Source organism: Trichechus manatus, unplaced genomic scaffold, assembly GCF_000243295.1.
Source record: "Trichechus manatus latirostris isolate Lorelei unplaced genomic scaffold, TriManLat1.0 scaffold00182, whole genome shotgun sequence".
In the NCBI taxonomy this organism is placed as follows: Eukaryota; Metazoa; Chordata; class Mammalia; order Sirenia; family Trichechidae; genus Trichechus; species Trichechus manatus.
The window spans coordinates 523,490-536,312 of record NW_004444118.1 but is presented as its reverse complement, the minus strand read 5'-3'; the positions used below and the strand labels follow the sequence as shown (position 1 = coordinate 536,312).

The 12,823-nt window shown below is 45.7% G+C and overlaps 1 protein-coding gene across 1 annotated transcript in view; it reads right to left on the bottom strand.

The window, feature by feature from the left end:
- Nucleotides 1-2,434: 2,434 nt before the first annotated feature.
- The window catches only part of NTF3 (neurotrophin 3), a 90,002-nt gene continuing 79,613 nt past the window's right edge, over nucleotides 2,435-12,823 (bottom strand). Inside the window, exon 2 of the mRNA XM_004387199.2 lies at nucleotides 2,435-3,538. Coding sequence (XP_004387256.2) covers nucleotides 2,744-3,538 — 795 coding nt within the window. The 3' untranslated portion in view covers nucleotides 2,435-2,743. The remainder of the gene's footprint in view (nucleotides 3,539-12,823) is intronic.

Below are 12,823 nucleotides of genomic sequence, written 5' to 3'. Positions count from 1 at the left end.
TTTTGACAGGTTGTCTGCCACTTCCCAGGATCCACCTTCATCAGGACCACAAAACTTTCATTGTTAGATCCCTGAACCCAGAAACTGGAGTCCCTGAGTGGTGTGAACAGTTCATGCACTCAGCTGTTTACTGAAAGATTAGAGGTTTGAATGCACACAGAGGTGCCTCAGAGGAAAGGCCTGAGGATCTCTTCCGAAAAATCAGCCACTGAAAACCCTGTGGAGCACAGTTCTACTCTGACACACGTGGGGTCACCATGAGTCAGAATTGACTCAATGGCATTTTTTTTTCCCAGAAATTACTTGTCATGCTCTTGCAGACACTGGTTAAGCAGTCTACGTCCAAGTGCTTCAGATGATTCCCAGCCACAATGTTCTTCGTCCTGCGGTGGGGGGCTGGCTGTACTCCCACTGGAAGCCCAGGGAATATCTCGTCTGTCAACATCCAATGACGAGCTCTCTCAGAGGTTTCCGCCTGAGAACTGGGCTGAGGTCAATCTTGAGAGTCCCGTTATCCTGTGAGTTGGTCTATTGTGTTCTTGATGTAGGTCCAGTAAAACAGCAGCTACACAAATTTTCCATGTAGAGAGACTATACTTTTCACTTCTCTTAGACAGTAATGTTCATTCGGCAATGCAATGCTGCCATGGGCAAGGGAGAGGAATCAGGGAAAAAGGAAACAAGACTGTGTCATCATTCAAACATGGATTTCAACCCTCACTCTGCCACTTACCTGATAAATGGCCAGGGGCAAGTTAAGTTCCTGAGCCTCAGTTTCCTCACCTGTGAAATGGAGATGATAATGGCTACCTAAAAGGATTTGCAGCAATAACAGTAACAGTGTTTGAAAGTACCTGGTACATAGTGGGCATGTGGTCAACTCCTTGTTTCCTGCCCCCATATTTTAGGCATCTAGAACCGAGTGCCGAATAATGATGCTCTTAATCAAAACCACCACTATTTGCTGAATCTGTCTCAAAAAGTTCCTGTCACAACAGAGGACACATATTCCATACAGGTGTGTGTACACATATTTCATACAGCCTTGGGTACAGATGGTTTAGATAGGAATAGAACCAAACCAAAGCTGATTCCGAATCACGGCAACCCTCTCTGTGTCAGCGTGGAGCTGCATACCACAGGGTTTGCAACGGCTGTGATCTTATGGAAGTAGATTGCCAGGCCTTTCTTCCATGGTGCCACTAGCCTGATTTGAGCTGCCAACCTTTTGGTTACTAGCCAAATGCAAACTGCACCACCCAAGGATCTAGGAGACAGCACACATGGATCTTAAACGAAGGCAGAGCATCCAGGCAGTGCACATATAAGAGTTTCAAAGCAGTGGCTATAGCTCCTTACTGGGTCACTGGATACCTTGCACCTCCTGACAAGATGAGAGACGAGAGCTCTTATGTTCCAGCTGGAAGAGGAAGAACCACTTCCAGTGGGAGAAGGGAATCACTAAGCTCCTAGGGGACCACCACCAGTATCCTCCACAATCCTACCTGCAGGACAGGTGTGACTGCCACCACAGTGACCCTGAGGCTGTCTTGGGCCACTTCTGGGACTTAGCAGGCATTGAGGAGGTCCCTTCCATTTGGGCTTTTTACATCTCAAGGTGATGAGTCAACCAAACATGACACACAGGAACAAAATATCTAAGACAGAAGAGGAAGGGGAAGGATAAGGAAGTAACCATTCTCAAACTCCTACTATGTGCTGGGTAATTTACAGTGGTGATTTACTTGAATCCTCACAGCAACCTTGTGAGGTAGGCATTCATCGCCATTTGATTCAGGTGATCCCAGGAAACCTGGGCTCAGAGACTTACACTCCTTGCCCAAGATCAAAGTGGAGGAGCTGGAATTTGAACCCAGGTCTGCTTCCAAAGCCTGAGCACTTTCCAATATCTCATTCGGCTCTAGGAGGGGGCGCAGATAGGGGAGGGAAGGTCCCATGCAGACAGAGTCTCTTGTGAATAAATTATCCTCTCTGTATAGATTATTCATGATCCATTTCAGTTTGCTTCTGTGTAGCCATAAAATTATTCTGTTACAAATAGTTAACATTTTTTCCTATGCGTCTAAAAGGGTGAAAACCACTTACAAAAAGCGAAACAAAAACAAAGCCAAAAAAAAACCCTTGAACAACCCCAAACTCCAAAACGACAAATGTGCTGAAAAGAAACTTTCAAAATGAAAATTGCCAGGTTCGTTGTTACTGTTCCAGGACCATAACATTGCAGCAAATCGTTATTCCAATTGGCAAAGCTGCAGCCCAGACAGGAGAATAAGTACTTGATCGCAAGCTTGCTGGCCAAAATGAAGCCTTGAGCTCAACGCTACAGGGCATTGTCTCCAATGTTTGAATGAATCAAACATGAGATATACCAGAAGGGGATATAACTGTGTCTATACACAACTCTGACATCATCTGATTTAAACAAGTTTACTAAAACGACAGTCATGGCCTTGACAATACTGAGTGCAAAATACTGGTGTACATAGATTTTACAGCGAGGCTACCATGAGCTACTAGATCACAAAACAAGGTGTAACAGATGGGAGAGGCCCGAGGGAAGGCAAGCACACTGATTTTATTGAGAAAAAAGCTTATATACTGTAGGGTTGCTGAAGTTTAATAAATAAAGGTCAACTTATATAAAAACAATATAAACATTTATATGCTACATGCATATCATATAATTTAAAGTAATAATTTATATATGGGGAGAGATGCCAGTTTATGTTCTTCCGATTTTCCTCGACAAGGCACACACGCAGGAGGTGTCTATCCGTATCCATCTCCAGCCCACGAGTTTATTGTTTTCTGAAGTCAGTGCTCGGACGTAGGTTTGGGACGTTTTGCACTGAGAGTTCCAGTGTTTATCGTCAATCCCTCTGCAACCGTTTTTGACAGGCCTGGCTTCTTTACATCTCGTTTCATAAAAATATTGTTTGACGGGGGAGTTGCTGGTTTTGATCTCTCCCAGCACCGTGACCTGGTGTCCCCGAATGTCGATGGCTGACGACTTGTCTGTCACCCACAAACTCTCACTGTCACATACCGAGTACTCCCCTCGGTGACTCTTATGCTCCGCGTACCTTTTCCGCCTCGACGTTCTGTTCGCCAACACGGGGTTGCCCACGTAATCCTCTGTGAGATACAAGGGCGGAGGCTCCAAGGGGGTGCTGTCACTCAGCAGGACCCGAGGGGAGTTGTAACGTCTCTGCTGCCGCAGCAGTTCTGTGTCCATGGCGGTCACTGGCTGGAAGTTCGACTTGGCGGGCTCGCCCTGCTCCGGCTCTCGCGGGGCCTCTGCTTTCGGCAGGGTGCTCTGGTAGTTTTCCTTAACGTCCACCATCTGCTTGGAGAGCTTGTTTTTCAAGATATCTGCCTGGATCAGCTTAATAATAAGGGAATTTAGTGAGTCTTCCGGCAAACTCCTTTGATCCATGTTGTTACCTTGGATGCCACGGAGATAAGCGAGAAATATCACATAAAACAAGATGGACATCACCTTGTTCACCTGTAAGATCTGAAAAGGAAACACAGGTGTTAATAGCAGGCTGTGGCAGCTGAGTCCAGGTCATTCTGGGACCAGCTACCAGAGGCTGAGCATCCCTCTGAGGTAGAGTAAAACCTCCTAAATAAGCAACACAACTCCTCTCTGGACACTGCGAAGAGATTGCTTCTTTCCCTGACCCCTGGGAAAGATTGTCTTTACACGAATTCTCTGGAACGCTAAAGTACTTTTCTCTCCGAGGCTTCCAAGTGCTTTCACCTCAACCATCTTTCAACCAGCAATGTGGCTGTATGACAGGGAAAGGTGTGTGTTTGCATGCGCACACTCGAGTGTGTAGTGTAAACGAGTGACAGAGCAAGAGAGAGAGAGAAAGAGAGATATTTTTAAACAAAATAAACCAAAAACATAAATGGAGAAAACTGCAGTATGCAAGAGTGAGGCGCTTGTCCTAGGACCCAGGTCACAAAGAGAACCAAAGGCAGAGGGAGGAATGGGGAATGCTCTCCAGGTCTTCTCACTCTGCTATCTTTTCTGGATAGACAACACATATTGCATTTCCATTTCATGTCTCCCTCATCTCTCAGCCTCCAGTTGTGTGTGGATGATGCCCTTCTACTTCTTCCATCCTCCTTCTACCCTGGAAAGACACATAGTCCACCTTGGCACACTGTGAAGACATTAAATCTGATAATTATGAACATGCATTTATATTCCTTTGTCAACAGCAGCAGCAGCAGCCTTGTAGTGGTCTCAAGCGGCGCAGTTCTATTGCTCCCCCACTGTAAACCCCGGGGTCTATGAAAGGAACACTCGAGGTGGGCTTATCCCTGGCCAGGCCACACCTGGTGGAGTCTGCTCTCCAGGCCGACCCTTGTAAATGAACACGTGGGACCACTCCACCCTCTGTGGAAGGGCTCGAGGTTCAAGGTGCTCTGCTGGGCTCTCCAACAAAGATGCTTCTCCAGCACACCCAAATGATCCCATCAGTCCCCAGAGACCCTCTTACCAAAACTGCAGCCCTGCCAAAGCACTACCTGCAGAAGGTGGAGACTCAAATTAACTTACCCAAACTCAACTCAAATTACCCAACTCAAATTAACTTACCCAAAATAGGAAGATTCACTGTTGATATATTTTTTCTCATTTGGCTTCCTTTAACCTTCTGTTAAAAAATTTTCCTTCTACTGGTTATGCTTCTAATTCTGAATCTCCTTGTTTAAGTGGCATTTTAACCTATCAGCACCCTCAGTCTGTTGCCATAGTAGAACCTCAACACAGGGTTTCCGCTGAGTCCTTGTGGGATTACAGGGCTGATCTCGAGACACTTTCATTGCTAGCTGCTCCCTCAGTAGAGCAAACCCCAGATTTTCCAAAGGTTAGCACAGGAAGGACACTCTCCAGGTGGGGAGAGGTAGCTGACCTAGTGATCCTGACCTGTACCCTATGATCCATACCCCCCTCCTTGAAGTATTCACTCTTTAATTACCACTGCTACCACCTTGCTGGCCCCAGGGGTACATCATTTCCTCTTTAAATCTCCGTCTAAGCATGGAAAATAAAAACCCTTCCCCTGGCTCACCTTCAGTATTTTCAGAATATTACGTGAAATCTAGGGGGAAAAGAGAAGGGAAATAAACAAAGGTGACACAAGAAATAGAAAAGTAGTCCTGCTTACCAAGTACCTGTGCCTGAGCCTGCCAATGCTAACGTGTTCTCAGGGCTCCCAGACGCTGTCTCTTTCCCAATCTCGTCTGGGTTGTCTTTCAGACAAGGCAATCTTGCCTTTCCCACTCTTGTCCCCAAAGGCCAAGAACACTGCAGGCATCTTGCCTAAACTTCCTCCTCCTGGCTCCTGGCCTGTCTCTGTGATAAGAGGACCATCCTACTTCCATGGGAACTACTCTTCCAGACAACTGACCCCTTCAAGGTCAAAGCTAAGGGATGGAGTCTAGCTTTGCTGCCCAACCCTGGAGATGCTCCAGGAATCATATTATCTTAGGAAAATGGTTCCCCCAGGGTAATTGATCTTCCTCCCACTCTGCATGAAAGTGACATTTCCTTCACTCTTGCAGGCCCAACAAAGGGAAACTTGACCAACACAATAAATATGGTGTCTATGCCACTAGAATTAGACTCAAAAAAGAAAGAGAATGCAGCTGCAATAAAATCATTTGGGACTAAGAATCTATCAAGAAACAATTTATTCAATTCCCCAAAAGCCCAGCCACTGTAAGTTAAGAATACACAGGATATCTGCTGAGGGAAATAAATCAAGTGTGGTTAGTGGGGGAGGCCCCAGGTAGAACAAGAATCCATGCATACATTAATGAGGTAATTACAAGGGTGAGTGGACAGGAAGAATGATGGATGACGCTGATGGGTCGGGGTGAAGAAGCAAGAGTCTTTCAGGGTGGTGGTCTGAATATGGAACCAAAGAGTATTAGAAGGTGAACAGTATATAAAGACAGCATCTAATCCAACTTCTTCATTTATGGAGGAGGAAAGCCCAAACTGTAGTTTAAAGAAGAGGAGAGACACACAGTGTGTATAGATGGGGTTCTTTCTGCTCTGGCCCTAACCTCCCTTTTCATCATATTATGATTGGACTTGCATCCCTCAAGCTCCAGCCACATTCGCTCTTCACTGCTACTTGACCAAGCTTTATGACCCATGTGCATGTGTTGTTCCCTTCACCTTGCACACCTTCCTCACCTCTCCTGTTGAAATTTTACTCATTCTTGGGTGTCTGGTTCTAAAGCTAACTTTTCTATGAAGCTCCACTAAGATCCTCAACAGCAGCAACTGCTCCAGCCTCTGCATGCCCTCAGGATGTTTTCTGAATGGCTACTGTGGCAGGTATCACATTCCTCATGGAGATGAGATGGTTCACTCCTTAGATTCTAGGGACCCTAAGGCCAGGAGTCCCTTCCTGTTTGTATCTGTGCCCCACCCCTGTGTCCATTCACAATGACTACAAATTGGAGGTGGAGGCCCGGGTGCAGTGAGTCAGAGGTGAAAATGAGGTGACTGAAGGCCAGATCAGCTATGTAACTTGCAGGGCCCAGTGCAAAATGGAAATACAGGACCCCTTGTTCAAACATTATTTAGAGCAGGCAGGGTGGCACCAAGGATAGGTATGACCACATGTGAGCTGGTGCTCCAAGCCCTCAGGCACATGCTCCATTGTTCCACTGGACTTCACTTACACAACACATATTCAAAGATGAAATTATGAAGAATTTCAAGACAGCGATCACGGAGTATTAAGCACCAAGCATGGGGCTCCCTTCTGAGCACAGGTCCTGGTGTGACTGCACTGGCCACACACCCATGAAGCAGCCCTGGCTGTAGGAGTGAAGATGGTTCCTCTTGGTGAAACTGTCTGAAGGTTCAGAGTAGAAACCTGGTCTTGGTCAGGAGGGATGGGCAAAGCCCACAGAGGACTGTGTATACGAGGTGTCATGGTGAGAGCGGTGACAGGAACTCTGGCTTCAGCTGCAGTCTGGCAGGGAAAGCCTGGGGCTGTGGACAATGACAAGGCTTTTCCATTTTCAAATGCCTTCAGAGGAGACTGCCCGCTCTCCTCCAGGCAGTGGCAAACCAAGGAGTGGGGAACTCGGAGGGGTAGTGGGAGAGGCCAGCTTCGTTAGGGAGGGCTATTTTCTGTGATACGGGACTGATATTGTTAAGAATTGCCCAAACCTGTTGATAATAAAAAGCAAATTGACTTTGAGTTGGTTTTAATAATATTTTTAAATTATCAGCAGATAATATTAAGGAGCCCTGGTGGCACAGTGGTTAAGAGCTCAGCTGCTAACCGAAAAGGTCAGCAGTTCACATCCATCAGCTGCTCCTTGGAAACCATATGGGACAGTTCTACTCTGTCCTGTAGGGTTGCTATGAGTCGGGATCGACTCAGTGGCAATGGGTTTGGCTTTTTGTTTTGATAATAATGTATTTAAATCGTCTACAGATGATATTAAGGAGGCTTGGTGGTGTAATGGTTAAGTGCTCAGCCGCTAACCAAAAGGCTGGCAATTAAACCCACCCAATGGCTCCATGGGAGAAAGACCTGGCCATCTGCTTCCATAATGATTACAGCCAAGAAAACTCTATGGGGCAGTTCTACTCTGTCATGTGGGGTCGCTATGAGTCAGGATTGACTCAATGGCACCTAACAACAACAACAACAGATAATGCTTACTGCCTGTATCTGGGTAGGGGCATATTGTTCCTACTACCCCTACTCCAAGTCATTTGGTGAGTTAGAACACAGGTCTCCTGACTCTTAGACAACCCTGACTCTCTCAGGTCCCAAGCATACAAACTCAGTACAAAATAATCAGGTCAAAAAAAAAAAAAAATTAGTAATATAAAAACCATCCAAATGCTCCTTACCATAGGACCTGTACTGCTTCTTAGCATCAAACAAAAATACTTGCCATGATACTCTGGAATAAGTTTATGGGAGTGAAGCATCTGCAGGCCAGTAAATGTTTCTAAACTATTCGCAAGGCTGCATTAAAAGCCAGCAGGCTTCCTGTGACCTCCACTTTGATAATGTGCATTTAGCTTTTTCCTAGACAGCAAGAATTAGCAGGAACGTTGCAATTAGAACTCATTAAAATACATAATCATAAAAGTGTGAAGGTAGAAAGTGCCCTAGATATCCTCCTCATTTTTACTGATCAGGAAACTGAGGCCTGAAGTGATGGTGAAGTGATTTATCTAAGGTCACACTACAAAGTAATGGCAGACAGTAACAGAAGACACTTGGATCTTAAGCCCAATGAAAACCATGTGGCTTCTGAGAGGTAAATGATGAAATCTATACAAAAACACTTAGCATAGTATTGGCTTAAAGTGAAAAGCCAAACCAAATCCGCTGCCGTTGAGTTGATTCCGACTTATAGCGACCCTATAGGACAGAGTAGAACTACCCCACAGGGTTTCCAAAGCTGTAATCTTTATGGAAGCAGACTGCCATGTCTTTCTCCCTTGGAGCAGCTGGTGGGTTTGAACTGCCGATCTTTTGGTTAGCAGCCAAGTGTTTAACCACTACGAGGGCTCCTTGGCGCATAGTGAGTACACTAGAAATGTTAGTAGAATGTGAACGTGAGTTAACCTGTGGCAACAGGAAACACTGTATACCTGCCCTTGATGCACACATACCACGTACCAAGCATCTCAACTCAAGAATTCCTTCTTCTACATGCAGCTAACAGCAATCTTCCATGATCTCCACCAGGCTGTCTTCCAAATGCCATTGCAAATACATGGATCTCACAGCAGTCATATTGGTTGTGGGAGAAGGAAAGATTATTACAAATTGGAGTGGAAAGAACAAGAAAATTAAAAAGTATTGGAAAGTGTGAGGTGGTGTTTCCGAATAAGTTGGGGGTGAGACGAGGTTTGTGCCACCCAGGCTCCCCGGGTGGTACAGACAGTGAAACCTGTGGCTTCTGACCAAAAGGCTGGCGATTTGAACTGACCTAGAGGACAGAAGACAGGCCTGGCGATCTGCTTCTGAAAGGTCACAGCCTTGAGAACGCTCTGGAACAGTTCTACTCTGCACACATCGGGTCATCATGAGTTGGAATTGACTCGATGGCAACTGGTTTGGTTTTATTTTTTTATTTGAGAAGAGGTTGATTCTCATCTCAGATCTCTTTCTGATCACCAGTGCCTTCATTTTCCACGCCATTGTCTGGGGTGGGATGTCCCCAGAAGACTAGTTCTCTGAAGTGGGGAGTGAAAAAAGAAAAGGTTGCAGCAGATTGACTCACACAAGGCATTATCAGTGGATTTTTAGATTTAGAAGGACTTCTACACTCCTGTTCCAGTAGTCACTGTACTTTGTAGGACTGCCATTTAGGCAACTATCTTGTTGCGTTGTCATTGTCAGTATGTCTCCTCTTTGATCAGGGGAACTTGTCTTTCTCATCTACAATCCCTGATGCCCAGCAGAGGGCTGTTCACACTGTGGAGTCTCAATGTCTATTTACTGAATGAGGGATGGATGTACTGGGCGCCTACTACGATCAAGCCCTCCCCTATTCACTGCTTACTTGCCTGTGGGCCTGTATGGGCTTCTGCCAAACCTGGCTTTGGAGGCCAATCAACTCTGCCTTCTTTCCCCAAAGAAAATACAGACCCTGGCTCTGAAGTAGGCCATGGTCCCTAAGCTCTTCTTGGTTATAATTGGAAAAAGACCTGTTAAAGACCTCAGTAAAACCCCCTTCCTATAGTTTCCCCAGTGCCCATTTCCTCTGCTCAGAGTTTTCCAAAAGCCTGACCAACGTGCATATGCTATTTCCCTCACTTAGAATGTTTTCCCACATATGGTGTTTTCTCAGTCCCTGGAGCAACATTCCTACAAAGTTTCACCATCCCTCAAAACACTCAAAAGAGAGCAATTTCTGATTCCTTCTTTTTGTCTCCATTTCCAACACACAACGTGGGTTTTTAGGTATTCAAGGAGCAACTGAAATGGAGCAGGAAGCAGGGGTGGAGAGTGGTGCCGGACCTGAGCCCACAGCAACCTGTGTCTGCTCTGTCACACAAACACAGATGGCAGCTGTATCCTCTGGGTTGCAATTTACCTCTACAGGACTAGCTTCCCTACACAGGAACACCTCCTCCTGACCACACATCTAAAGACTCCTTCCTGTAAAGGTATGGAGGGAACTGTTAGGCTGGTTCGAGTGGGAGCATCAAGAACAATAATGTTGCAGGTACTGACATGCATTATATCCTTAATCGTGATAACAACTCCACTGAGGTAGGTTCTACTACATTTTCCATTTCCAGGTGGGGAAACTGAGGCACAAGGAGGTTAAATGACTAGCTAACAAGCAGCAGAGCCAGGATTTGAGCACAGTCTGCCTCCCGAGTACATGCTCTTAATTACACTATGCTGTCTATTTGTCCTTGCCCTCAAACATTATAGAAAGTTTCTTTCCACAGGAAGCTCAAGTTGCAAGCCTTGAACCAGGGCTGCTGTCACTTAGCAGGTTGAGCACATCCCCTAGAAGCCTAAGCAGAGTGTCCAAGGACTTAAGGCCGCTGCTCTTGTTTCCTCTTGCCCCTCCTGGCCTTGCTGCTCTCCATGGGCAGAACCCCTGCAGGTCTCACGTGTAAACCCTGCAGAGTTGTGTGTTGTAGGGGACGAGCACTGGACTGGCCACCTCAAGGCTGGATTTAAGAGCAGCACTACAAGTCTGGGTGACATCAAACAAGGCACAAAGGCTCTGTTTGAGCTTCCATGCTGTAAAACTCCTGCCTGTTTTCCTCAGAGGGGAGTCCTGAGGTGGAATTTTTTAATTTGCCAAATTTTAATACGCAAATTCAAGAGATTTCATGATTTTTTGCGTAGCCACATCCTCTAGGCAAATGCATTCCCTGGCTGGGGTTAAAGAGGACATAGTCCAGCTGTATACAGAAGGGCCTAATTATCCGGTGAATTTCTGACTAATGCTAAGGACTCAAAAGACCACATCCTGCCAGATAACCCTAATATCTTGCTCAGTGAGTGGAAAGGGTGAGAGGTGGGAAAGCAATAGATTTAAAGTAGAATGACAAAAAAGGAAAGGAATGTGGTGGAAATATTAAACGAAGGCTCTATAAAAGGCTGGCTAAGCTTGCTCTCCAAATCTTAATTATAAAGTTAATTCAAATTGGCTTTGTTCTGAACACAGACCCTGAGGCCTAAAAATTAGTCAGTGGGCAGAGACTGGAGAAACCCTGAGAGTATGGTCTCCAGACATCCTTTTAGCCCAGTAATGAAGTCATTCAGGAAGTTCACCTTTTAGCCAAAGATTAGACAGACCCATTGGACAAAATGAGACTAAAGGGGTACACCAGCCCACGGGCAAGGATTAGAAGGGGGGGACAGGAAAGCTGGTAATAGGGAACCCAAAGTAGAGAAGGGAGAACACTGACATATCATGGGGTTGTTAACCAATGTCATAAAACAGTATAGGTACTCAGTGTTTAATGAGAGCTAGTTTGTTCTGTAAATCTTCATCTAAATTTCAATTACAAAAAAAAAATTGTCAGTGGGGCCACGTGAAGATGTCCTGACCCACGACCAGGCTGTGAGCTGGGAGACAGAGATCTTGCTGGAGCTTCTGCTGGGGATTGGTCTAGTTTTGGGTTAATGTCTTTATTAATGATCCGGAAGCAGGGAGAGGAAAAAGTAGCAGATTAATTAAAATGCACAGATGACGCTCAAAGGGAATGTGCTACAAACACCAGTGAGGACAGACCAATTAGGCTCCAGCACCCGTGGGAGTTGGCAACCCAGAAATAGCATGTTTAGATTCAAACTGGAAACATATACGTTAACCCACTGGGGGCAAGATGGATCCAAAACCAATAAGGGAGGGAAATGTTTGTGAAAGGGTAAAGCGAAGGAGTGACTTGGAATTGCTACAAGGAGTAAATGAGAAATGAACTCACACGAACACAGTGCTGTGAGGGTTTCCGCAACACCTTCTTCCCTGTCTTGCTCCATGTTCTTTTCTAGAAACCACCTCACTCACTCTTACCACATCTGGAGTGGTGGCAATTATTGCAGCTCCTGTCTTATTAAATACATAGTTTGGGTTTTAGAGAGGGCAAGGAGCAGAGCCAAGATCACAGCGCAAGTCAGCAACTGTCACCAAAAGATGCTGATGAGCACACTCTCAATTCACTGAAAACCAAAAAGCGACCAGTGATGGAGACAAGGCAGTCTCTCTCTCTGGGCTGTAACTGGTGAGAACACATTTGAGAATCTGTGAACCCTGGGAACATCTACAACTAATGGAGTCAACACAGGTGAGAGCAGAGCAAGGGAAATGAATTCCTGCCCTGTTCTTTAAAATCAATCCTTAATTCTATGGTAGTTCCTTTTGGTCACACGTAATACTGAACTCAGGGTTCTGAAGTGAAGACTGACCCAGTGAATACTTGGCCCAAGATCCGAAATAGGACACCAAACCAAACAGTTGCTGTGGAGTCGATTCTGACTCATGGAGAGCCTATGTGTGTCAAAGCGGAACTGCACCCCGTAGGGTTTTCAATGGCTAATTTTTCAGAAGTAGATCACCAGGCCTTTCTTCCGAGGCACCTCTCGGTAGACTAGAACCTCCAACCTTTCAGCCAGTAGCCCAGTGCCTTAACCATTTGCACCACCTAGGGACTCAGCCAGCAATTTTCAGGAGATGGAAACAAAGTACACAGTCAACAGGGAAGGTGTATTCTAGAAGGAAACAAAATAAAATAAAGTCCCTTAGAAAGTTGACTTGCCTCCCT